This window comes from Perca flavescens, chromosome 1 (assembly GCF_004354835.1).
Source record: "Perca flavescens isolate YP-PL-M2 chromosome 1, PFLA_1.0, whole genome shotgun sequence".
Taxonomy (NCBI): Eukaryota; Metazoa; Chordata; class Actinopteri; order Perciformes; family Percidae; genus Perca; species Perca flavescens.
This window is the reverse complement of record NC_041331.1, coordinates 34,451,699-34,476,986: the sequence shown is the minus strand read 5'-3', so window position 1 is coordinate 34,476,986 and position 25,288 is coordinate 34,451,699. Positions and strand designations below refer to the sequence as shown.

Below are 25,288 nucleotides of genomic sequence, written 5' to 3'. Positions count from 1 at the left end.
AAAGTGAAAGTGAAGTCAAAGGATTGTCTTAACATTGTACATCTGCATATCTGGTTCTGCCAGTACTTTGTAACTGGTATCAGTTTGCCCTAGGTTAAGCATTTTAACTAAAAAAAATGGATGAAGTGAAGAGGATCTGAGAGAATCTGAATGTCGAAGGAAAAGTCTTGCAGTGAAGAAAAACTTTTTTTCAGTACTGACAAAACACTAGTGAAATTATGTTAGGATTTTTTGATGTTGAGAAAATAAATCACTGTTTTGCTGCATTTTCCTGCATTCACAAGGATATTATCACTGTAAATTGAATATTTGAGTACCTAAATGTTGTGTCCCATTTGTTCATTCTATGATTTGTCATTATTATTGGCATGCTATTTAATGATCAATACATGTATTGGTTTTAAACAATAGTTTAGTGCAGCTCTGCTTCTGGGTTGAATGTGTATACATCTCCTTAAGTATGGCAGCACAATGACAGGGTGTTTACCTACTGCAGTAGCATATGTCACCTGTTCATTCAGGCTCATTAAATGCTTCAGTGGTTTGGGCTCGGGTTGTGTTAAAAGAAATTCTACATAGCTTTGGGTAGGGTAGGACCTGATCAAATCTCTACTTACAGGATCATTTTAACAAATGATGGTGCATTTCAGTGGTTAACAGTATTAACGGCTGGGACTACATACCCAATCTTGGCCTTCTGCTTGGGCTTGGAGGAGGGTACAATACAGGCCTTCCTACAGTTCTTCTCTTTAGGCCGTGCCTTGCCGTTTCCTTTGTGCTCGCGTTTACGGTGCTTGTACTGCGAGGAAGAGCTGGGGAAGCTCTCAGGGCTCATAACTCTTGGGATGTTCTTCTCCCCACGCTGCCGGGCCTTAGCAATTGCCTCTGATATTATCCTATTGGCCTTCTCCTGCTTGTCCTGTGTAGGTGACTCCATTTGATGATGCGTCCTGCGTGGCGTCCTCTTCTCCGATGACGAACTGGATGAGGGTGACGACGATGAGGACGAGGAGGAGGACGATGAGCTGCTCTTTATTGGGGGACTGAGGACCCGTACCTGGCTACCAGGACCATTAGCGTTCTTTCGAGGCTGAGTAAAGAGGGAGAAAAGTAAAAAGAAGAAATTATTGAATTGTAGTGATTGAATTGTAATGAATTATAAATCCTTTTTAAGACAAATATAACAGACATGATGTCATCTATTGTAGATGACACAAACCAAAACTCCGATGGCGTGCTATATGTGCTATAGAAGGACCAAGTGACACAAAAACCTAAAAAGTTGACACCTGACCTTTGAAGCAGAGTTGAGAGACTGAAGTGGATGTTGTACAAAACACAAATTTGCCAAATAAAGTAAACATGTCTTTTATGTTTTGCAATATACAACATGTAATGATATTACAATAACAGCAATAAATATTTAGTGTGTTATATATATCTGATTTTCAATGTATAGGTGAGCAATATAAGCAAACGTTTACAGAAAATGGTGCAACTATCACACATTCAGAAAACAACCTGTGTGAACCTCTCAGACAGCAGAGCTCATTGCTGTCCTCATCTCAGGTGCTGTGGGGGGATGGGGGGGTGGGGAGAGAGTTGGACCTGTCTAGCTCTACATGATGCTCACTTCAACTCTACGCCTCCTACGTAATTCTACCAGCACACCTTCAGCATGAGTGTTTCTCCCAAGAAATCATTTAGATCAGGTGGAGGAAACTGAAACTTTGAAACCATGTGACATGAAAACTCTCAGAGCCTGATACAAATTTAATTATTTTAGGTGGAGTAAGCTACTCAAAAGGTACGGTAAACACTGGCTCAATGTGGCAGGTTACAGTGAGCCTTTCAGACATAAATTATCCAGCCTGGCTGATACATGATAATACGTAAATAATAGATGGTGTGACTGCGGTTATGCCTACACAACACAAGTGCCTTGTGGTAGGCCTTGAGCCCAGCGGAGAGGGAACCCATAAATGGATGACCTAATCTAAAAATGTGTTGCGTATGCCTACATGGCCCAGGCGCGGCCGGTTGCTTTTTTCCACACTGCTAGCTAAATAAAGAGAATTAGCTTGAACCTCGCCAACAAAGTGGGGGGAGGGAGTTGAATAACTAGCGATTCATTTGGAAAGAAGGAGGGAAACACACACACACACACACACACACACACACACAAGCTGCATTATGATTTTCACGTGTGCAACGCTGCTGAGGCTATTAGGAAGAAATTTACTGGATCATGCTGGAATGTTCTCATTCAAGTTAATGGTAAAAAAGGGGGGGGGGGGAGGGGTTTGAAAGTAATGCTCAAGAGCAGAAGAACATGAGGGCACATGAAAGAATCAGCAAGAGGAAGAAAAATATAAAAATATCCATCAGAGAGACAGAGAGAGAGAGAGAAACGATCAAATGCACCAAAACTGGGAGCACTGCAGCTGTGTAATACATCTATAAATAACTGAAATTACAGCCTGCCAGCACTGCGGTGATTTAAATCCCTCTAGCAGCACGTAGAAAACGGTAGGGACCATTACAGCCCACGAAAAGGTAGAGTGAGCTCCATTTGGGCCGGCCAGCTTTCCCTCACTCTCACCCCCTCATTTCCACATGTAGTGAGCTCTCTGGTGACTGACAGGTTCAACTCATGGAGGATACCCACACACAAATGCACACACACAAATCCTACACTGTACATAACTACAGCGCAGGGCAGCTTGGAGAGAGGGTGGGAAATAGAATATTGAATGAATAGACAGTGGGGGTGGGGAAAAGAAAACACTGTAAATCTAGTGTGCCTTGATACGGTCTAGCACAGCAAAGCAAATGAGTATGGAGGGGAGGAAAATAAAGCAGCAATGAGTTCAAGATGGCGGCAGTGCAGCATGAGCCAGTAGCAGAGGAGGTTGTTCAGTTCCTGCCGGCCCCTCCTCCTCCCCCTCGTCCCTCCTCCCTCCTAGCTCTCAGAGCAGCTCACTTACCCTTCCTCTTGGCCTCTTCACTGTAGACATGGTGGTTTTTTTTTTTTTTCTTCCTCTTTCCTCCCCCTTTCCAACCGGCTAACAAAAGCCTTGCCCTTTCGCCGGAATTTTTCTCTCTGTTGCTCGCTCACGCTTTCTCTTACAAACACTCACGCTTTTCCCTTTTCGTTTTCTCTCACTTCCTTGAGCCGTGTGTCCCCCCCTCCCCTCCCTCTCTCTCTACTTGTTTTTGCCTCCCCTCCTCCCCGGTCAGCTCTTCTCCTCAGGCAGTGCAAGAGCGCTGAAGCTGTTCGTCTCCTCCTCCCCCAGCGGGCAGGGCTCAAGAGGAGCGCATGGGAGCTCTCTCTCTCCCTCTCTCTCACCCTCGTTTGTCTCTTTACAGGGTGATGAGGGAGCAGCGATGTGGGCGGTAGAGTAGGTGCGTGGCAGTCCAGGAAGCTCTCATTCTGCTGCTGCGTGCTGCTTCGCTGTTGTCTGGCTTTACCCAAGTCTCTCTCTCTCTGTGTGCATGTGTGTCAGAGTTGCCTTCCCCTGGCTCCTCTCTCCTCCCCTCTCATTGATTCCCTTTTCCGCCTTCCTTTCGTTTGCGCCCTCTATGCCTCTCGTAGCCTTCTGCCTCTTATTTCTTGTTCTTTCCTGCTCTTTCCGCTTTGCCGTTTCCCTTTTTGAACCTCTCCTCGTGTTCTTCACCAGCCAGGATAAGGTAGGTTCCTCCTTTTAATACACACAAAAAGGCTTTTGTGTTAGCTTGCTTGCTTGTTTGGCCGGTTGTTTTTTCTTCCTTTTCCCACTTGTCTTTTTCCTCGTTCTCACTCGCTGCCCTCCCCTCTCCCTGGCTGGGGCGTGTATGGCGAGCTTGAGGGTCTGGCAGGCAGAGCGGCGGAAAATGAAAGCACAAAGCAGCAAAATGCATCAGCATGAATATTAGAGATGTCGTTAAAACCCAGACTCGTTTTTCCCTCTCTCTCTCTCTCTCGCTCACTCACTAGCTCTCTCACTCTCTCTCTCTTTGTAAGGAAGTAGGCCAGCAGATGGTGCTAGCAGTTATTACATTAACTTTCACAACTTAACCCCCAAAGTACTGGATTTCGCCCACACCACAGATTGTCAACATCGTAGCTTTTTTGTCCCTATATAAGTTACTGCCAATGACATGCTGATTTATTTATGGAACAGTATCATACAAAAGGTCTAAATGAACAAACAATTTCCCAAAGGCTAAAAATCTATTCCTAATACAAACTGCACACAAAATTGCAACCATTAAGAAATAAACACAGTATATAGCAGACCTTCTACTCCCTAACCATACCAAAAACATGCAGCTGAGCCTACACGGCACTTATTCTCCAGTGGTGAGTTCAAGCACTTGTGAGGTCAAGGCCTGGTCACTCTGCTATGACTCTTGAAAAGAAACTCCGAGAGGGGAAACTGGGATGTGTCCAAGAAATGCAGTGCTTCCTGTGCGCCAGAACAGATCTAGGAAGAGTGAGCCCGCCTTTCAGAGGACTCCTGACCGCATGATGAAGGCAGGGGCCATGTGTACCAGCTGGCACATGGTATTGGGAATTATGCAGACACACGGCTGGCCTGAAGCCAGGAACAGTGCACAGCACTACTGGGTCAGGCCTGAGTTACTGACAGTCACCCCATCAGCTTTTATATATTTATTTACAGTGCAAAATCAGCTGAACAGGCTTCTTTCCCAGTCAACACCCTGTTGACTTTTCATGCAGCTGCAAACATTGGCATGTGAGCTGCCCAGTGCTACCAAGACTACTGCCCACATACACGGCGCTAGGAAGGAGTGTGCTTTTGACAATGTCAATTCATATCTCCTGACAAGTTAAGGTTACTACATGCTACTGACTTAAAAAGGATTAGTAAATAAAACATGAATCTTAATAAGCAACAACAAAAATGTGTTATTTTGGTAAATATGAAATGTCTTTTGTGTGCTTCCATGACAAGAGCCTGACCTCCAGGCAGGAACTTCAGTACGACTTAACATATTGTTCCATTCTGATCTATCACAGCCCAAAGCAAACTACACTACTTGTTGTAGGTTTATTCAAGCATGGTGTGAAATATGTGGGTGAGAGTGTGTATGCTACAACACAATATGGCTTTACATTGCATGTTAAACTGATAACCTAAATAAAGTTATATGCAACTAAACAACTGGAATGGTGTGGACAGCCTTGTTTAAAATGTGTATTTGCGAGTGAATGTGTGTGTGTAAGTAGAGAAGGGGAGGTTAAAAGTTTAGTGAGATGACAACTGCCAACACACAGGAATGACAGTGGAAGTTCTCTCACTATATATCTGTATGTGGTTTGTGTATTTTTACATTTTACAGCTTTATATCTCCTACATAGACAGAGATGACTGCCATGTGTGCATAACAATGTCTTTTCCAAGTGTGTGCACTTGCAGGCATCAGATCCACCTGCCATGCCAGGCCTTGGAGTTTGGACTTTAAAAGCAGACCACACGCTTACCGGGAGCTGAGCAACAGTGTCCTTTCCAAGCTAAACAAATCCACTGTCAGATAATGCCCACCAGGGTACAGTCCCTGAGGATGAGCTTTGTACTAAAAGCACATCAACAGTGCAATTGGTGTTAAAACTTGTAAGCACAAATTAACAAAAATGGTTTCTAATAAACTGTCAGACAAATTAACAAAAGGGAGGTCTGCATAACTGCACCTGCCTTAAGTGCAAATGATTATGCAACCTCAGTTGCAGTGCAGAATGGCTTTTCCATTGTAAAAAAAGGTGGAAAAATTATGCTTAAAGAAACAAGTAAAAATTGCCATCTACTATCCAAATAACTCACTGCTTACAGACTATTTGATGGGTAAAATAGGTAAGATTTGATAGACATCAAATAACATCTTATTTAAAACAGAAATACTTAGTTACCATACATTGCTGTTAGTGATAAAACATTTTTTAAATGTTTGTTAAAAATGTTTTCATGGAAAGGTTTGTTTGTGTGCGTGGATCAGAACAAGAGCAAAGAGACGGCAAAGGAAAAGAGAATAGTAGTCAACAACATACACATGCTTCAACGGTCACATGTCACAAAGCCACTGCTCCTTCGCCACTAAACAGTTAATATGCAAAGAAGCCTGTCGGCTCTGTATGAGGGGGAGTGGCTATCTTTAAGGACAGATGAGGGAGGGAAGAGAAGTAGAGGAAGGGGAGGGGAGTAGCAGCGCTGGTGAAAGGAAGAGAGTTGAAAAAAGAAAAAAAAAGTGCGCGCGCGTCCACAGAGGGAGATATAGAGGGAGGGGTAGGGTGGCTGCAGAGGCACAGGTGTCTGTCTCTGAACACTCCATTACTACCTCATCAAAGGGCCTGTATTAGTGCGCCACCGCTCTCATTTCTTGCCTGTACTACAGTGAGAGTCTCCACTAACTCACCATTAGGGAAATGAGAGTTGAGCGCTAGCAATGCCCTGACTGAAAATGACAAGATGGCTAGCACCCACCACTGCTTAAGAGTCTACAGCTAGCTGCTACTCCCATACACAGATGAAACCCATAGCCAACTGAAATATAATGTCACCCAGTGTTAATAGCAACATTATCATATAAAAAGGCCTTTTGATCTATTATGCACCTATACTGTTGTAGACAATGCACATGTTTGATTTCAGTTTTAAACATTTGCAATTAAGGGGTAAAACCCTAGTTGGTTTATATAATGCTGCTTGCACTGGGGAATAACCCTGCTGTAGTGTCCTTGAGCAAGCCATCACATCCACACAAAATCCTGGATAATGTTCTCTAGCTGCTGACCCGGTTAGAAATATTATGTCTTTTTTTTTTGGTTGATATTTTAGCTCAAATTCTCTGGCCAACACCTTTTGCTTTTCTGCTATTATCTGCAAAACATCAACACATTTAAAAAAAAAAAAAAAAAAAAAAAAAGGTAACCAGAAGTTGAGCCAATGTCTTCAGTTTATTTTCTTTGGTCAGTGGCCAATAATCCTTTAAGTTTTTATTTAGGCTACATGATATGAAAGGGATGCATGAATGCATCATAACAGATAATCAATTATTAACTATTGATACAATAATTCATTTTCTGTCATCTAACTTATCAATTATCAAAATAAAAACAGTCTTTGTTAACAAAATAATGCACCATAGGATTCTCTCATTCAAAATGAACATCCATCAGACAGCGAGCAGCATTTCTCACAGGTTCAGATCTGATCTGTGGTGGTTTGACATCCAACACTTGAGAGTCGGCTGCAACACAGCGTATCACTCACATATTAACAGCTGATTAGCAAAGTATTTTTTTATTATATGTAAGACTGCGCAAGACCGCTGCTTGCTGGGAGCAATTCTGATCTATCTTAATGTCAGAAGAATGATTCCCACTCAAAAGGTATAAATTAATATAGTATTTTTTGCTCCCAGAATGCAGCATTCATGCACAGTCTTACAGATCCAAAAAATGACTTTGCTAATCAGCTGTTAATTTGTGAGTGATACGCTGTGTTGCAGCCGACTGTGTTGGATCTCATACACCAGTGCCCTCTTCTACAGCTCTAACACAAAATACTATAGATGCCAAAAAACAATAAACAAAGTCTGATCACTTTTGCCTCCAACTTTGGTTGAACCTTAGACACTTCTTGAAAATGTTTCTCAGTGTTGTTTACTAAGAATAGGCTTGGCCTTCAGTGTTTCTTACAGAAATAAAAACATCACAAAAACACCTCGTCTTACCCATCACTAGATCTCATACCTATAGCTTTGTTAATGATACACTGATTGCACCGTTAAGTCTAGGTGCGAAAAGATTAGGTCCTTCTAATTAAGCCTTAGGCTACAGGTCAGTTTGCAGCCATACTAGTGTTAGGCAGCGGCAGGGTTGATAAATGAAAGGAGACAAGATGCACAGCAATGCTTCCTCAACCAATTAAATACAGCACCATGCATTAATGATCCTTTATTCAGGGCTTAGAGAACAGTAGATGGGCCGCGCATGGTGCCCTTTAGAGAAGCTGCTGAAAGTCCAAGAGAGCATTATTACTACAGGTTGGCTTCCTCCACTGTGACCAGATAGAACTGTAGCTGCATGATTGTGTAACTCACACTATGTAGATCTTTTAAAAAAATTATATTTGGATTAACTTTTTAGAAAGGCCTGACTAAGGACTGGGGTTGAAAATTGGCTAGAAACCTTTTATGAAACACATCTACTCACATTGTTATGGCTTGACTATGATAATTGTATGTAATAATGTGCTCTGCATTGTCCTTGATAAATAAATTAATAATAATAAAATAAATAAGCCCAAAATGTAAGAAGAAGTAGTAAGCAAAGTGCAAGTCTGACAACTGCATTGACCTCAGGAGATAAAACATTGCTAGCAGTGTGTGGGTCTTCCTGAGATATTTATATTAAACACTGACACACATAAAGCTCAAAAGGACCATAATCACAAATGCAGACAAAAAAAAATCTATCCTTTCTCTCACACACACACACACACACACACACACACACACACACACACATATATATTCCCTCTCTGACGCACACAGTAATCTTAACAAGTTAATACGGTGCAAATACAGCAACTAGTGCACTGGATACAATTAACCAACTGATCCAGCTATAGCAGGGTCTCACCACTACAGCCCCGCAGCACTCCCAATCAACTCTAATCCAACAGGCTTTAACAAAAACAGACTATTAGTTCGCCATTATGCAGTCAGCTAACTGACTCCCTTATTTAATCAAGTTCAGCACAGCGAGCCATTCCTATAGCTAATAACAAGGTTCATGAGTGCATGTGAAGTGTTACAAGTGCAGCATGTTGTATCTAGTTATCTGGCTAGGACCGAATTTAACACTAGGGGGTGACTGTGAGGAGAGAGGGCAGGAATGCATGGTAAAGAGAGAAGACATCTGCCATCACCTTTAAGTGTCTGTCCTATTTGAATCAGTCTAGTGTAAATACCAGGATGTTTTTTCTGCATTTGACCAACATCAGGACAATACAAAGATGAAGTTAGATAAGTAAGAAACAATTCACACTACAACATATATTTATGGAGCCTGACCTCCGTTTTGTGTCTTGGTTTGGCATCCTCATGATGCTCATTTTCTCACTAACCCCTGTAAAATAACAGCTGGGAGTTGGGTTTGAGGGTTGTGCAGAATACAGAGTATAGCCTAGCTCTGTGTCAATTAGGTCCGATGACTGAGAAGAGCAGGCACCGATTCTAACTAGGGCATCTGTCCTTCTTGTATCTGTAAGTGTCAGCTCAGAGGGCAGTCACTTAGCAAGATTTAAGATGATATTTTAAGGGCTACCACTGTGTGCATGCACTAGCAAGCATGAGCCAAAGTGAAAGGAAGAGGCCATCCATCCACAGAGGGTCACCCTTCACAATAAGTAGCCGACTCCCAAATTTTACATGCCAGCACTGCCATTGTGCACCCTTTGCTGTTCAAACACGCACTGCTCTCAATGCAGGTCTCTTTTGTGTTAAATAAAATATTTGTACTTGAATCTATTCAGAGGTAGTCAAGGTATTGGGAAGGTGACTTGTATAGCTATCACATAGGATACTGGCAGTTCTGACTTTTAACATAAACATTTGTTGATTTGATAGAAAACATCAGTAGAACATTTACTGGAATTTTTTTTTAAAAGCTTTTGCAAACAAATGATAATTCTAGTTTATTAAAACATGGACTTTATTTTTGTAGACAACAAAGCAACAGTGAAGTCCGACAGGGAACGTGACCCAAGCATTCAGATGATTGAAGAGGTTGTTAAAAAAAAAAAAAAGCCAACAGTTTAGCCAGATTATCTAAACCACCTAATGTGAAAGTAAAACCGAAAGTGGCCACACCAGTAATGTCAGCCACAGTTCCTTACTGTACAGGAAAACAGAGTACAAAAGTAATAGATGTTGCCTGCTTCCCAGATCTCAGAAATTACTACTGCATACAAAGTCATCATAACCAATAGAAACAATGACCAAACCTATGGAAATAAGATCCATGTTGCAATAAATTTAAATAATGCTTTGAAATAAATATAGGGGTCTCCTCATTCACAAATCTAAACTGATCACTAACCATGACTTATTTAACAGTATTTGATTGTTTCTTTGAACAAGACTATTCTCCCAATAACCAAAAATATGGACTTGAAAGCAGGACAGGTGGCCTCTAAAGAAGTGACAATTTTGCAGATGTGGTATGATTCATCTACCCCAGAGGAATTAAATGCGTTTTGCATATTGAACAGTTCTATTTTTTTATGCACTTCACATGATGTGTCACATACAAAATCCCGAACCTTCTTTGAGGCGTTTTTTTTTTTTAACTGTGGTTGTACAGAGTAATGACGGGGTGCTTTTGGAATCAGAGACAGCACAGCAGTTCAGACACCAGGCAGAGAAGTGAAGCTGAACTGTGCAAAACAAGCACGCCAGATGATGCCATTCATTAATGGGAACATCGGTGCAAACTGAAGAGTGGAGCTGAGAGGAGGTCCCTTAGGATGCGAAAAGAGCCAGACAGAGAGTGAGGTGAGGAAAGAGGAAGGCATGAGGTGGAAGGGAATACAGCAAGACCTTTACACACACACCTCATTATTGACACACACACACACACACACACACACACACACACACACACACACACACACACACACACACACACACACACACACACACACACACACACACACACACACACACACACACACACACACACACACACACACACACACAGTCAACCTGCAGCCTTCAGGACATGAAGCAAGGATTGTTTTTTTCCTGGTCTGATTTCTACCTCCTGTTCAGTGTGAAGCAGGTGTCTGTGGCATAAATCTCCATTGGAATGGTAGAGGCCAGGCAGACAGGCTTTCTCCCACCCAAAAAGAAAACACAATGAAGAGAATCAACTTTAACCCATTCATATAAGGATAATTTTTATAAAATAACAAAATATTCTAAAACTGTGGGTTAAAATGCTGGGGTTTTCTGGTAAGTAAAAATAATAGAAATATTTTGAAATGGAGAACCAGTAAATAAGTAGAAAAATGCATCATACACAGATCTCAAAAATATATCGAACCATGGAGGAGAGCGGAGATTGTACAGGGAGTTGTATACAGTATTCAACGTGCCTAATGCACAGTGCACCCTCTGTAACAAATGTTTCACCAACGTAACAGAAAACAAAAAAACAGTTTTCACCATTTGCCTTGTTAAATTTATTATCAATTAAAAAAATGGGGAAGAGGCCATTCTGTCAGATTATTATTATGAGATTATGAGTATTTGCTTATTTGGTGGACACAAGGAAATATAGACACTTCTCCACAGCTGTTGCTGTCAAAGATGGACTGGATTTTCGTCAGTATCCTTCAGTTGCTGCATTTCATCAAATTGTGGCCGTCCACATTTATAAGTCAACTCAGCTCTGTAACTAGCCTGGGTAAACCCTGACGAACTTCTGGCAAATTTGAGATTTGCTCTGCAGGTCAGTCTGGCGAAGAGCCCATTCAAACCCATTTCCAATGTCCTCAAAATTGAGGCACCAATCACAACCGCTGAGGCGGGCTTAACACCAATCACAACCGTTGAGGCGGGCTTTACGCGACGAGGATAGCGCAGCGACGGCGAGCAGCTTTTTGTTTACATTCAACATGACGGCTACCGAAGCCGTGCTTCACCAAGACCAGGGACCGACAGGTCAGTCTGACATATGCCGATTTTATACCGGTCAGTGCTATAATTAACGGACAACATAAGTTACAGTATACGAGTTACAGTTCTCAAGGACGCACGCACACACGGACAGAGACACAGTCTCTTTTTCCAAACCAAAATCACATTTATTTTGTTGGATGTAAAAAGCGTCACCCGTATCGTTGGTCTGATTGGTTGAAGGACTATCCAATGAGCCCAGAGGCATTTGAGTGGCGTCCGTTGGTGACGCCCCTTTGGAAATGAACTGTCAATGAACCTTTCCCAGACCCACTCTCAGTTACAGCTGAGAAGCATCTGGTGTTAACCAGGCTACTCTGTAACGCCAATCAATGTGACAATCAGAGTGACTGCCAGGCTGTGAGACAGAAAGGACAAAGAGCAAGTAATGACAAAGAAATACAAAATAAAGAAAAGTTAATGCTGTTCATGAAAGCAACTGTACTTAAAAACGTGACCAGAAAAAAAAAAACTAGCTAATTTCATGTATGAAAAGAGAGAGAGAGAGAGAGAGAGAGAGAGAGAGAGAGAGAGAGAGAGAGAGAGAGAGAGAGAGAGAGAGAGAGAGAATGTTCTTGAGTAAAATTGTCTTTTTCGTGTAAAACTACAACCCAGTGGGCACATTAGTTTAATTTATATTTTAGCATACTTTTTCAACACTTACTCAAAGTACAATAGTTTTAATAGAAAAGGTTAGCTAAAATGAAACCATTTGGTGACATAACTGGTTTATTAATCCCAAAGTCAGACATTTCATGTTCAGTTTACTTTCCCAGTTTAACTGCTTCCTGGCTTCTATTCAGACTGCACCTGCAAGTTTGAAGACGCTCTGCTGTTGATAAGATTTTATCTCAACGGTTTGCTTCAATAACCCCAGATTAAAAAGAGTTTTGGAAGTGTGCAGCTATACCTTCTGGACGATTCGCTGCAAATCAACATAAAAATTATGCACTCAAATGGGTCTTCTTTTTTAAAATCAGACCCAGACTTAAACTCAGATTTTATGCAGTGAAATGTCATATTTTCAGTTGCACATCAATTAAAGTGTAACATTTTGACTGGCAATTCCTCACATTTAATTTAACCTGCATTTTAACACTTAACAGATAATACCCTCAAAAATATGTCTGCTACACAACAATAGTACACAATGGGCAGTGATACACAGGGCACATTGTGGATACTTTTTTTTGGATCTGTTGTATCTCTCTTAAAATCTTTTTTAAATGAATGTTAAAAGTTAGTTTAATGGTTGAATAAACACTAAAAATCTGTAGGCTTTCAAATTTGGAAACCTACTATGAGTACTTTATTAGCAAGGGTACTACGTAAAAAAGCTAAACAAAAATGATATTCCAAATAGGGCTGTGCTCAATTGAAGAAATTCTTAGTCGACTAACACTCATTTAATTGTATCGACTAATCAATTAGTGGATTTAAATCGACAGATCTGTAAATCTGAGTTTCTCCGCAAAGAGTCATGCAAAAACACCACTTTAATTCTTGTGTTTACCAGAGATGTGCTCGTACGTTTCTTGGAAATAAGTCATTCAGCATGAAAAAAAAAAAAGCATAAAAACATGTCTACTACACTAATCGACTAAAGAAATCGAAGTTGACTAAGACCAAAACGACCGATTAGTCGACTAATTGACTAAAAGGGAGCAGCCCTAATTCCAAATCTTTGATTTCTGTGAATAATTTCCCATTCAGCAAAGTGAAGGCACTTTCAACTACAGACATGCTTGCACGATAAAAAACTCCATTAAGGTAGCAGGGACTACACTGGTTTTGATGGGTGGTGGTGTGTGGCAACACTAATGGTAGGTATACAGTAGGAGCCCAGCCACATTTTCTCCTCTAAGCCAAGGAAACCTGCACAGAAATACCAAGATGGGCTCGGTTCTCAAATGACTGCTGTATGACACTTATTTAATCATTCTCAAGATTAAAAATACATTTTTGCAAAGCGCTATGAAGCAAGTTAGAATAAATAAATTAATGGAAAATTTTTGAGGAAAGGACCAGAAATTGTGTCAATAATGTAGAGGACTTCTTGAACAGGCGATTGATTAGGTAAATCCTACAATCAATGTTAGGGGTGTCATGATTCTCCAAATCCTCGATTCGATTACATTTTCAATTCTATGGCATTGAAGGCATGATTACTCGACGATCGATAATTGATTATTAAGAATTTCGTTGATCACGTTAATTAGTTATCAATTAAACTAATGCTGGTTGCGTTGTGTAGTGTGAGTCTTGAAGCAATTAAATGAATTCCACAGTGTGGCAGCAATTCAACATTTTATCACCTGGGGGCAATATTTGACTCCATACTCCGTTACGGCTGCGAGTTTCCGTTTCGATTTCAAAGAGGACACGGCGAAGTGTGGCGTGGGACCATTCTGATTAAAAATTGATTGTTCACTGCAAACACGGAGATGCCGTGTATAAGTAGAACACGGCCACGACTCATAGCCTACCACTGAACAAAGTGCACCCGACCCTGGTTAATGTTGGTGGCAGCCGCGATGCATCCTGCTCTCAGTCTCAACCTAGCATAAACTCAGCGCATATATCTAAAATCTATATCCTCCAGTTTAACTGCCATTAGTTGTTCTTCTTGTAATTAAGATTTCATTGAGGAAAAACATGCTGTATTTTTGTATTTTCATATTTTCATTGCATTTTAAATTTATAAAAAGTTAAATAAATAATGAATTTTAATATAAAAATATTAATGATTAAATCGATAGTCGATCGTTAATTCTCCCGACGACCGACTAAGAAAATTCAATTGAATGCCCATCCCTAGCATATACCACACAGATTAACTGCCATGTTAGTCATGCTCCAGTGGAAGAATATGGCACACGCACATAGCAGAGCTTGCAAACTGCGGCTTTTTTGTCTCGCAGTACTTCAACACGTGTGTTGACGAACGGACCGAAGAGCCGGTTAATTAACCCGAGTAGTGACACTGAACCGGGAGAATGAACTGACTCACTCCTGTTTTTTTACCTCGTTCGTGCCGTCAGCGCTTCGCTCAAGCTGAGTGTGATCGGTGTATGCTCCGTTGTGTGTAGCTGGTCTTCTTCTGCTACTGTGTGTGTGTAGTAATCGAGCTCATTAGCGCCTCAACTGGAGTAGTGGTAGAATCAATCAGGAAATGGACTACCTTGAGCAGGCTACACGTGTGTTTTTTGCTACGTTTTTTTTTTTTCTGCTTGGCAAGCCGACCGGACGTGACATGGGGGCGTGGAAGCATCAACAATTCCATTTTTTTTAATTCGAAATTGACTCACTACACAGTGAGTGATGATATATTATGACATACAGTACCAGTTTGAACTTTCTTCTCAAGTTAAGTAGACCATGTTGGAAAAAAGTGTTTTTCACTTTTACATGTTATCCCTTGGATCCCCTTGTTGTCTTTCTATATCCATAAAAAAAAAGAAAAATAAATAAATAAATAAAAACCAAGTCAGTCAATTGCCCCGTCAAAAGAAAGAGTATTGTAAAACACAAGCATAACATTTCAACAGACAAAGACTGGACCTGCAACATAGGCGCCCATGGCAACTAGCAAAGGACTTCCTACTGACACACACAAGTTTGCTAAACTTACAAATCAGTAACCAGTAAGCCAACTTCTGTCAAAGTCAAACTGTGGTAAAGAAACCACATATCAAGAGGAACAGTAGGACAAACCTATTGCAGGTACAGTAACTTCAACTAGCTTTACTCTTGCTAGCTTTATTCAAGCTTTCCTTCGTATTAAGAGGTTTTATTCCAAGATTTCCTCAGACAATCCCTCCCTCTTACCACAATACGACAACCACGGTGTCAGTTGTAAACACAAGGGCAAAGGGGTCATTACCCCTTCATGCCTTTTGTAATTTCCTGTGTTGCACACTACACGGATGCTAATTCACAAGTGAGTTTCATGCAGTCTTCCTCAAGAGAGTAAGTACTTTTATACCCTGAGATACTGTGGTAGTCTAACCACCCAGCTGTCCCTTCTTCGCTAGTCAAAGGTTAACAAGTTCAAGGAAGTTGCCTCACGTCACAACCAAAAAGCCTTGCATTCCAGTCACATACACACAAAAAACCTCCACATTTGACCACTGAGTAAACACCCCAGAAAAATATTCAAAGCCATTTAATCCCAGGAGAAAGAGGCAATAGAGAGAAGGAAGGATAGAAAAGCAGAATAAAAGAGCACACTTTAAATTCAGACCTACTGACAGTTTGGGCTGGCAGCTTTCCCACATGCTCCTGACACACGCAATCCAAACTCCTCACCCAGCTCCTCCCCCACCTCCTCCTCCACTGAGCCCTCCCCTTCCGCCCACAGCAAGGACCACCTGACTTCCTGTTTACCTCTGACCCTTAGTTATCCCCCGCCCTTATCTGGCAGGCCTCCAGACAGGCTGATGAGGCCGGATGCAACCAGTCAGAACACTTGACATAGCGAGCAAGCCAGAGAGGGAGGAGTGGGTGGGGTGGAATAGAAAGAAAGAAAGAAAGAAAGAAAGAAAGAAAGAAAGAAAGAAAGAAAGAAAGAAAAAAGAAATATAGTGTATGGATGGTTGGGGGAGGTGATCAGGGAAAGTGTGTGAATGAGACAGTCTAGCTCAATGTGGCCACAGAAGCAGCAGGTTTCCCAAGGATATTTGTTTGTTTATGTGCAAAGTGTGTGTGTGTGTGTGTGTGTGTGTGTGTGTGTGTGTGTGTGTGTGTGTGTGTGTGTGTGTGTGTGGTGGGGTGAAGGCTGGGGTGATGTATGGTGTCAAGTTTCAGAGCTGATTATGGCATTGCCTGCCCAGTCTGGCCGGCTGGTTGGCTAGAAGTTATATAAACCTCAGAGAGGTCAGGAAGCAACCAAGCTTGCATATTACACAAAAACGCACCGGCCCTACTTGCAAGAGCACACAGATCCTAATTTGCATACTCACGATACAGTTGAGAGGCCAAGGCAAGGTATAGAGGGTTGAGCAGCAATAATACCCAGTAAGATAATAAATCTAAACCAGCAATGCAGGCAGGCAGAGAGGAGGCACCATTATATTTGAAGCCTCGGGTCTGATACAAAAATTAAAAACAGCAGAGTGTAATAGCAGGGCAAAAAATTGCCAAGCCAATCATTTAGAATACGTGTGTCACGATAAGGGAAAAGGGGTACAAATTTACCAGAACAGATGAAAATGCAGCAATGCTGAAATAACATATGAAACACCTGGCTCTAAAAAGGGAAAGCAAGTCTGAATGGCAACATAGAACAACTGAACAATCAGTGTGTTTACATGCAGTTCAAAAAAACTGATTATATTTCGGGTTATGGCAATACCCTGGTTTCTCAAACGCCATGTAAACACCTGAGCCATGTAAACACCAGAGCTCTCGCCGTAGCCTACGTAAGTGGCCTGATGTTTATACTTGTGCGCTGGTGTGTGCATCGAGCCGGCATGCGTGTGTGTGGGGAGTGGGTGATAGAGCGAGGGAGAATTGAGAGAGTGACGGCAATTAGCTTTGGAGCGAGTACCGACTCTAAAGTCATAGTGAGAGAAACAAAGTGTCTCCCATGCGTTTTCTGACCAAGGTGGGAAATCTGTAGCAGGAAAAGTTAACCCTCTCCTTGATTTCACGTTGTTTATGGAGAAGGAGAACTAGGAAATGAGTCAGGGGAAATGCAACGCTACCGGCCGGGCGGGGTGCGCGTCAGGCTACGCCTAGGGTCTGGCGTAGACGCAGAGGGGTCTGCAGGGCTAAGCCGTCGATTTTACGCACGACTATAAAATGGCTTTAGAGTTACTCCTGACATTCTTTCCATTCTTCCCTGCTCACGTATACGGAGAGAACTGGCATAACCCAGTTATTCACTTAAAGTGATGGTTCGGAGTAATTTCACCCTAGGGGCCTTTGCACCATGACCTCGAGCCAAACACCCCCCCAGAAGCTTTTTTCACCTGGGTCTAACATTGGGAGAGTTAGCGTAGAGTAGCGTTATCAGCTGAATAGCTTAGCGCAGGGGCTAATGGACCCACGTTTGTATCTTGTAAATGACTAGGGGTGGGAATCACCAGAGGCCTCACGATGCGATATCATCACGATACCTATGTCACAATACGATATTATTGCGATTTTAAACATATTGCAATATTCTGCGATATATTGCAATGTATTACCTTTTTTCCAACTTCAAATTTTTCCCAATTTCAAATGTCCCCAAAGGAAAATTTTGTCAACATCTGTTTTATCTAAAAAGATACATTTCTCTGTCTGTTCAAATTTTATTACTGCAAAATGGGATTGTCAAGCAGACAGAGTGACCAACACATATATCATAAAAGATAGATTCTTGGCATCTATGTATATCGATACAGTATTGCCACGAAAAATATCACGATACTATGCTGTATAGGTTTTTTCCCCCACCCCTACAAATGACCCCACTAATAATGCCCGAAATGATACCAAACTTCTACACTAGTACAAATAGGTTATGCACTCATAAAACGATGGATTGGAAAGTTTGTAAGTACACCAGAAGTTTATGAACACTTGCCTGCTCTCTTCTGCTCTCTGTTGCTGCAGCTGCTGCTGCTGCTGCTACCTACAGTTAGACGAGTGCTTAGGGCTGTCTTCAAATTACTACACCGAAAAGAGATACAACAAAAATATTTATTAATTTAATGATTAAATAAGGTAACGTCTCCAAACTTACCTCAGTTATTAATTGTCTCCTGTTAGTTATACTACAGCACTTACTTTAAAAAAAAAAAAAAAAAAAGTTAAATTAAAAAATATTTTTCTTGCATCTCTTTTGGTGTTGTAATTTGTAGACGGCCCTAAGCACTCGTCTTACAGCAGCAACAACAACAGCAAAGAGCAGAAGCCAGCAGGCAAGTGTTATTTACATAAACTTTACATAACTGGTGTACTTACAAACTTTCCAATCCATCATTTCGGGCATTATTAGTGGGGTCATTTACGAGATAAAAAACGTGGGTCCATTAGCCCCTGCGCTAAGCTATTCAGCTGATAATGCTACTCTACGCTAACTCTCCCAATGTTAGACCCAGGTGAAAAAAGCTTCTGGGGGGGTGTTTGGCTCGAGGTCATGGTGCAAAGGACCCTAGGGTGAAATTACTCCGAACCATCACTTTAACCGGGGTAAGACCATACCCAGTTTACTGCTAAGCATGTACACGCAAAAGTGTTTAATTTTTCCAGTTCTAGTCTGACTGCTGACTCATATGAGTACACGTAAACCTTACAAAATGACATCCAGTAGGGCTGAACGATTTTGGAAAATAATCTAATTGCGATTTATTTTTACCAATATTGCGATTACGATTTAAAATTTGATTATTTTTTGAGCTCATTATCTGCTGTATTATTGCAATGATTCATTGATGCATGAATTTATATGAATGACATTATTTATTTATAAACTACTTTAATCACAGTGACCGATTTGTTGAACGTCCAGCCTTGTAATACAATGACATGTAATAATTACCATGACAACATAAAGCACTGACAAATAAGTCTGTAAACATTAATATTAAAGTCAGTAAGAAATCACACTAAAGCGCAGATTGCAGAAAAGCACTTTTTAAACACAGTCTGTGAACTTTACTGGACAGTCTTTAAATATGTGCACAACGGAGTATGGCAGTGATCCTACGGCTTGACCACGTCAGTTGTAGCAGCAGAAAATACTCTTTTCAGCTCCGCTGCAGCTCTCCGTTTACATTTTTGGTGTAACGTTAGCTTCGTTATGGCTAAAATATGTGCAGAGGGAATGTTGTACCGCTTATCCAGTGTATTTATCAAAGCCGTCAGTCCAGGCTTGGTCACGGTACTGAGGTGCATCCTTTCTTTCGCGATAAACTTACTACTTGAGTAATTTCCACGTTCTCTTACTGAATTATGTTCATACGGAGTTACGCAGCCAGTGATCCCTGTCGGGTGGTATTCCGCTTACTTGACAGTTGACACCCTGGTGTTAGGCTTTTTAGCCATGCAACTATCGGACATGGCTTTGTGGTGTTTTTTTAAGTGGTGATACAAGTTAGTAGTGTTGCCCCGTTAGGTTAGCAACATTAGAAAGGCACGTTTTGCACAATACGTGACAGTTTGCAGAAACTTCCTCTGCAGACTGTTTTACTCTTGCGTGTCACGTGACCAGGGTGTAATCACAGCCTCTGGGATTAGAAAATCTAATTTTAACATATCGCAATTTAACTGCAAATGTAATGAATCGTTCAGCCCTAGCATCCAGCTCAGATGGGTCTCACTAGAGTGCTACCTCCTCAGAGAAAGACCCATGCAGTCCATAAATGTTGCTGAAATGATTGATGGGATAGGCTAGAGTTCTACACACATCTGTTCATTTGAATATAAATCCATTGCAACAGGGCCTACAAGATTATTTTTACTCAATTTAACTTTTGAATGTTGCAACTTGGGAGAACTATTCAATCTTGAACCCTAAGTGCTCATCACAGCTGCAGCTGACCATTACAACAGTTGGAAATCCTAATTAGCCACATTCACTGCGGGGGAGTGAAGAGTGGGCAGCGAGCCCCTGATGCCTTGCCTGTTCAGCAAACACACTATCAGCAGGCTCTTCACACATCAGTGCACATGAATAGCACAGTCAGCCTGTAAGCATCAACACAGGGCTGGATATTGACACAGACGGGGAGATGCTCATTCGTATAGCTGTGGTTCATGGCCCCATTTTAATCACAGACCTTTGCAGAAGAGCAAAAGGTCTGCCTAACCAGAGCTCATCCATACAGGCCACCAGTTTTTTTGTCACGTGCTGCCTGTTAGGGATAGCCAAGGCAGCACTCAACATACCGGGGGTTCCACATGTACAGGTTTCTAGTTTGAGATAATCAGTTTCTGCTGCACTCACCAAAAGATTTTAAATTGTTACAACATATGTTTTTGTAATAACATTGCTGAAATCTAAGCAAAAATATGAAAGGAATACATGTTGAAAATGTGTGTCCTTTTTTAAGTGTGCAAACCATGATGAAACGTCTGTTGCTTTTTCTGCTGGTCATGTGTCACTTGTGGGCCAGGAGGGTGTGTGGTTGCTGCTAAGTTACTAGCCAACTGAGGTCCAGGATCCGCCTGAAGCCTGTTACAGCCAGCTAATGCATTCTCCCAACCTCCCCCTCTACTGCTCTTCTCCCTCTCGTGCTCTTTCTCCCTGTCTCTTTCCTGTCCTTTCTTTCCTAAGCTCTCCTTTTTCCATGAGCTACTACCCTCTCCATCTCCCAAACCCCCTCCCCCTCCCTCAAGTGCTAACCACTCTCCTCCACCACACTCTTTTCTTCCCGTGCGCTCTCTAACATGTGCACATGCATACACACACAAACAGTCACACAGAAACTGTGGCAGCTACCACAACAGTGTGCAACCTCCCCCACACTCAAGCGAGGCTGTGTGCAAGTGCCTCTAGCTTGCCCTGACCCACATCTTGATATAGCCCTAAGTATGCTTACAGCTAAGTCCTGAAGACACTCCTGCCACTCTTAGCCTAATCAGGCCTGACCTGCTGTCGGGGGAGATAGACAGGCCAGGCTGGACAGACCATTATCATTTTCAGAAGGCTTTCAGATGGCCGTACTGTAGGTTCCACCACTGATTGCAGGTTTCCTACAGGCACATGTTCTATCTGGGATAGCTAGTTAAACATTACATGAGAATAGTTTCTGTGCCATGCCACACTAGGACGGATACAAATGATCTTAATGTCAGCAACGACATTTTCTCCATTAGTGAAGCACATCTATGTGCAAATGTAACATCTAATTAATTTAAACTCATTAACCTTTACCCTTGTCAAATTCACCTCATTATTATCATATCTATACTGAGCAGAAATTGGGGTAAAGGACAGGGTGCAAAGATTGTACAGATATAAATTGACTAGGACAAAAATATTACATTCAGAGGCTTGCTCTGCTACAATGTGGCTAAAATATACTGCCATTTATGTGCTTAAAAACAGACGAATGAATGCTTTGTATTTTTTAAGAACCAAAAAATGAATAGGTTTAACATTGTATTACCTTTTCTTCCTTGTAGTCAACAGGTGGAGGTTTCCTGTGCTCATGTCCCGTCTCCCGGCTGGAATCGACCCAGGAACAGTTGGATTCATCATGTTGGCTGAGTGCAGCCTCCAGCTGGGGCAGGAGGTCCGGCAGGAGGTCAGGAGGCTCCAGGCCCTCCAAGTCTCCATCCTGAGCCTCTGATGGCAGGAGAGTGTCTCCCAATGCTTGGTATCCATTAGTGTTGATGGCCCTGCAGCTCTGAGGCTGCTCAGAGGGCAGCTGGCTGGACATGCTGGGGTAGCAGTTCATAGACGCGCCAAACATCTCAGAAGACTTGCAGTTTCCCTGAGTTTCTCCAGAGCAACGAAGGGCCCGGAAAGGACATTCCTCCGCCTGGCTAACTGGGGTCCTCATAACTGCTGTGGATGGAAACTGACATACTGTCCCTGAGAGCTCAGGCACTGTAGAAGTGAGGGGTGCCGTGGTGGTGGTGGGCATAGACAACGACTGATGACTGAGACTGGGTATTTCTGGCTCTCCGGGGTAGGCAGGGTACTGAGCAGCTTGGTAAGCAGTGGCAGAACTGACTGAGCATGTGGACAGGGAGTGAACCATAGATGAAGAATGCATGGGGAAGGGCAGGTTAGGGTCTTCCAGTCGTCCCCTCGTCAACTGGTAGCTACCCTGCTGCTGCTGTGGTTGCAGGCAAGTCCCACTCAGAGAAGCACTTTGACTACCCAAATAAGACTTACTTGGCATTGCCCTTGAATGGAACCTTGGTCCTTCTACAGTTAGTTGGTGCTGAACCTGCTGTTGAGTATGGTGAACTTGCTGTTGGCGCTGAGATTGACCTCCCTGTTGAAAGGAGAAATTGTGACGTTGCTGTTGCTGCAGGGACATAGTCTGTGTATTAATTTGTTGGTGCTGGTTTATCAGCTGTTGCTGATGATGACTTTGCTGTTGTTGCAGCTGCTGCTGCTGCTGCATTCTGTGCTGCTGCTCCTGTTGTTGATGACACGGGTGGTGCTGTTGCTGCTGTGTTTGTTGTTGTCGGACATGAAGTTGCTGGTTGTGCAGTTGCTGCTGACAAAGCTGTTGTTGCTGTTGAGATAATGGATGGTACATATTCCCATTCTGGTCTTGGTTGCCCCACATTGGACTGCTACTGTTACAGAACAGCCCATTGGATTGAGGTACTTGGCTCATGGCAGCATTATGGTACTGGCCATGTTGGTCTGCAATCAAGTTACCACCTCCACCACCTGTGCCCCCAGGACCAGAAAATGTCTGCCCCATAGGATTATGTGCCTTAATGCCAATGTAGTGACCTATCTGCTGACTGTAAGCAGGTATGGCTTGTTGGGTAGTAACTGGTGGGATCATGTCTTGGTGCTTCCCTGGGTCTAGAGGCTCCACTTGGAGGGGCTCAAAGTCAGCAGTGAGGTTAAGCTCATCCACGAGTGATGGTGCTGAGGGGAAGCCATCCTCGTCCAGCCCTTCCAAACCTCCAACAAAGAGGTTGGGGTCATTAAAGAAGTCCATGGCAGAACCCGGAGGGTAACTGGAACCTTTGGAACTCCACTGGATCCAAGCTGGTCCCAATGAGCCTCACTGTGAGCTACAGCATGGCCATTATATTGTGTCCCTTTCCAAAAACAGAGGGGAAAAAAATAATACAACATTAATATGAGAAGATAAAGATGGTGTGTTTTAGGGATGTCACGAGAACTGATACTTTGGTACAAAAATTCTGAAAACGTGCCGGTACTCATTTTTCCACAGTACGTAGGTACCGGGGGATGCAATCCTTCAGATCTGACAGGGGCAGTATATACGCCTAATGTTAAAAAAAGAACACCGACCAAAACTGAAAAACAGCAAATAGCATTCTGGCTTTACAGTACATCTAAGACTTTCACAACTTCACCTGGAACTCCCAAAACCACAAGTGAGTCTATTTCTCTCTGCGGTTGTGTTTATTTTAAACGGACCTCTATTACATCAGTAAACTAACCAGCCCGGTTCTTTGTGAAAAACAACAACGGCAGAGAGAAACAGACGTAAGTAAACATGCTTGCTGTCTGGGAGTTCCGGGTGAACTCATGAAAGACGATACCGTACGCTGGCTGTGTGGTGATGCCAGACTTCAAAAGCAACAGGCTGTGGGGTCCAGAAGACTGACATTTTTGTAAATCACGCTCTCCTTGCCCCCTCCACTCCACACCATAACAAAGTTGAAACTAAAAGAAAACAGAAAAGAGTGACATGATGCTGACCCCCCCCAATTTTAAATAAAAGTAATTAATGTTTAAGTGTATATATGTTTTGTTTTTTTTACACACACACACACACACACACACACACACACACACACACACACACACACACACACACACACACACACACACACACACACACACACACACACACACACACACACACACACACACACACACACACACCGAATTTAGTATTAAGTATTGTGTACTTTTGTTGGTACCGAATACTAGATTTTTGGTATTGTGACATCCCTAGTGTGTTTTTAAGTAATTTATGGTCTAGATAAAGATCAGATCAGTTTGCATACAAACAAGCTACTCATTAAAATAATCTAGCAGAAACCCCACCACACAAAACACAAATTAAATCATTTTCAGGCTGAGATGACAACTTTTGCAATATCCCCCCCCCCAACCATATCTACTTTTATTATCCATTTCATCATCAGTGATACATGCTTGTAGGCGAGTAGAATTGCATGAATGTCAAAACCCATCTAGTTAAAACTTTCAAAAGGCAGGTTATGGCTAGGTCAGAAGGGTCTGGGAGAAATTTGGTACAGTTAATTACCCATCAGCACTTCCTTTTATGTGTGTAGCAAAGCAGCTGGTGCAAACCAACCGGCAGCCATAAGCAGGTGCCTCTTCCTTCACCCCCTCCCATTTCACACACACACACACAGATACAAACGCACCTCAACCCGCCACCCCCAAAACCAATGAAGCGGCCTGCCCTGCTACTGCAGAATGTGTGGGAGGTGCAGACAGCTGATAGAATTTCAACAGCTAGGAACAGAGGCAGATGAGGTTCTTTGGGTGTGTGAGTGTAGTGTGTGTGCGTGTGTGAGTGTGTCTGTGTGTTCTGCAACCACAGACCAGCGGAAGATGACAGAAGCTTACTCAGGCCAGTCATTATATGCTGACTTGCTATGCACACAGGCAGGCACACAAAAGCACAAACAAGCACAGCCATTTCTCTAGTGTCTTAGTCTAACTTGTAGAGGTACGTTTTGTTTCATTGGCTAACATATATTTCAAATGACAGACAGCCTCAACTATTGCACGTGTGATTTGTAATCATAATAGGCCAAAAATGGACATCATGCCTATTACTTGGCTAAAATCATAGGTGGCTAAACTTCCTTAAATCCTAATACACATCCCAAGGCAACAGACAACCTT

At 42.3% G+C, this 25,288-nt stretch overlaps 1 protein-coding gene across 5 annotated transcripts in view; it reads right to left on the bottom strand.

The window, feature by feature from the left end:
- Positions 1–25,288, bottom strand: part of chd9 (chromodomain helicase DNA binding protein 9) — an 81,848-nt gene that overhangs the window by 52,623 nt on the left and 3,937 nt on the right. For 4 of the 5 annotated variants that reach the window (XM_028585851.1, XM_028585874.1, XM_028585867.1 and 1 more), the window contains exons 2-3: positions 21,846–23,472; positions 684–1,090 (exon numbers count right to left, since the gene is read on the bottom strand). In XM_028585851.1, the coding sequence (XP_028441652.1) occupies positions 684–1,090; positions 21,846–23,369 (1,931 nt within the window). In that variant the 5' untranslated portion in view covers positions 23,370–23,472. Of the gene's footprint in view, positions 1–683; positions 1,091–2,987; positions 3,197–21,845; positions 23,473–25,288 lie in introns of those variants that run through there. The other variant, XM_028585882.1, reaches the window with a different exon arrangement.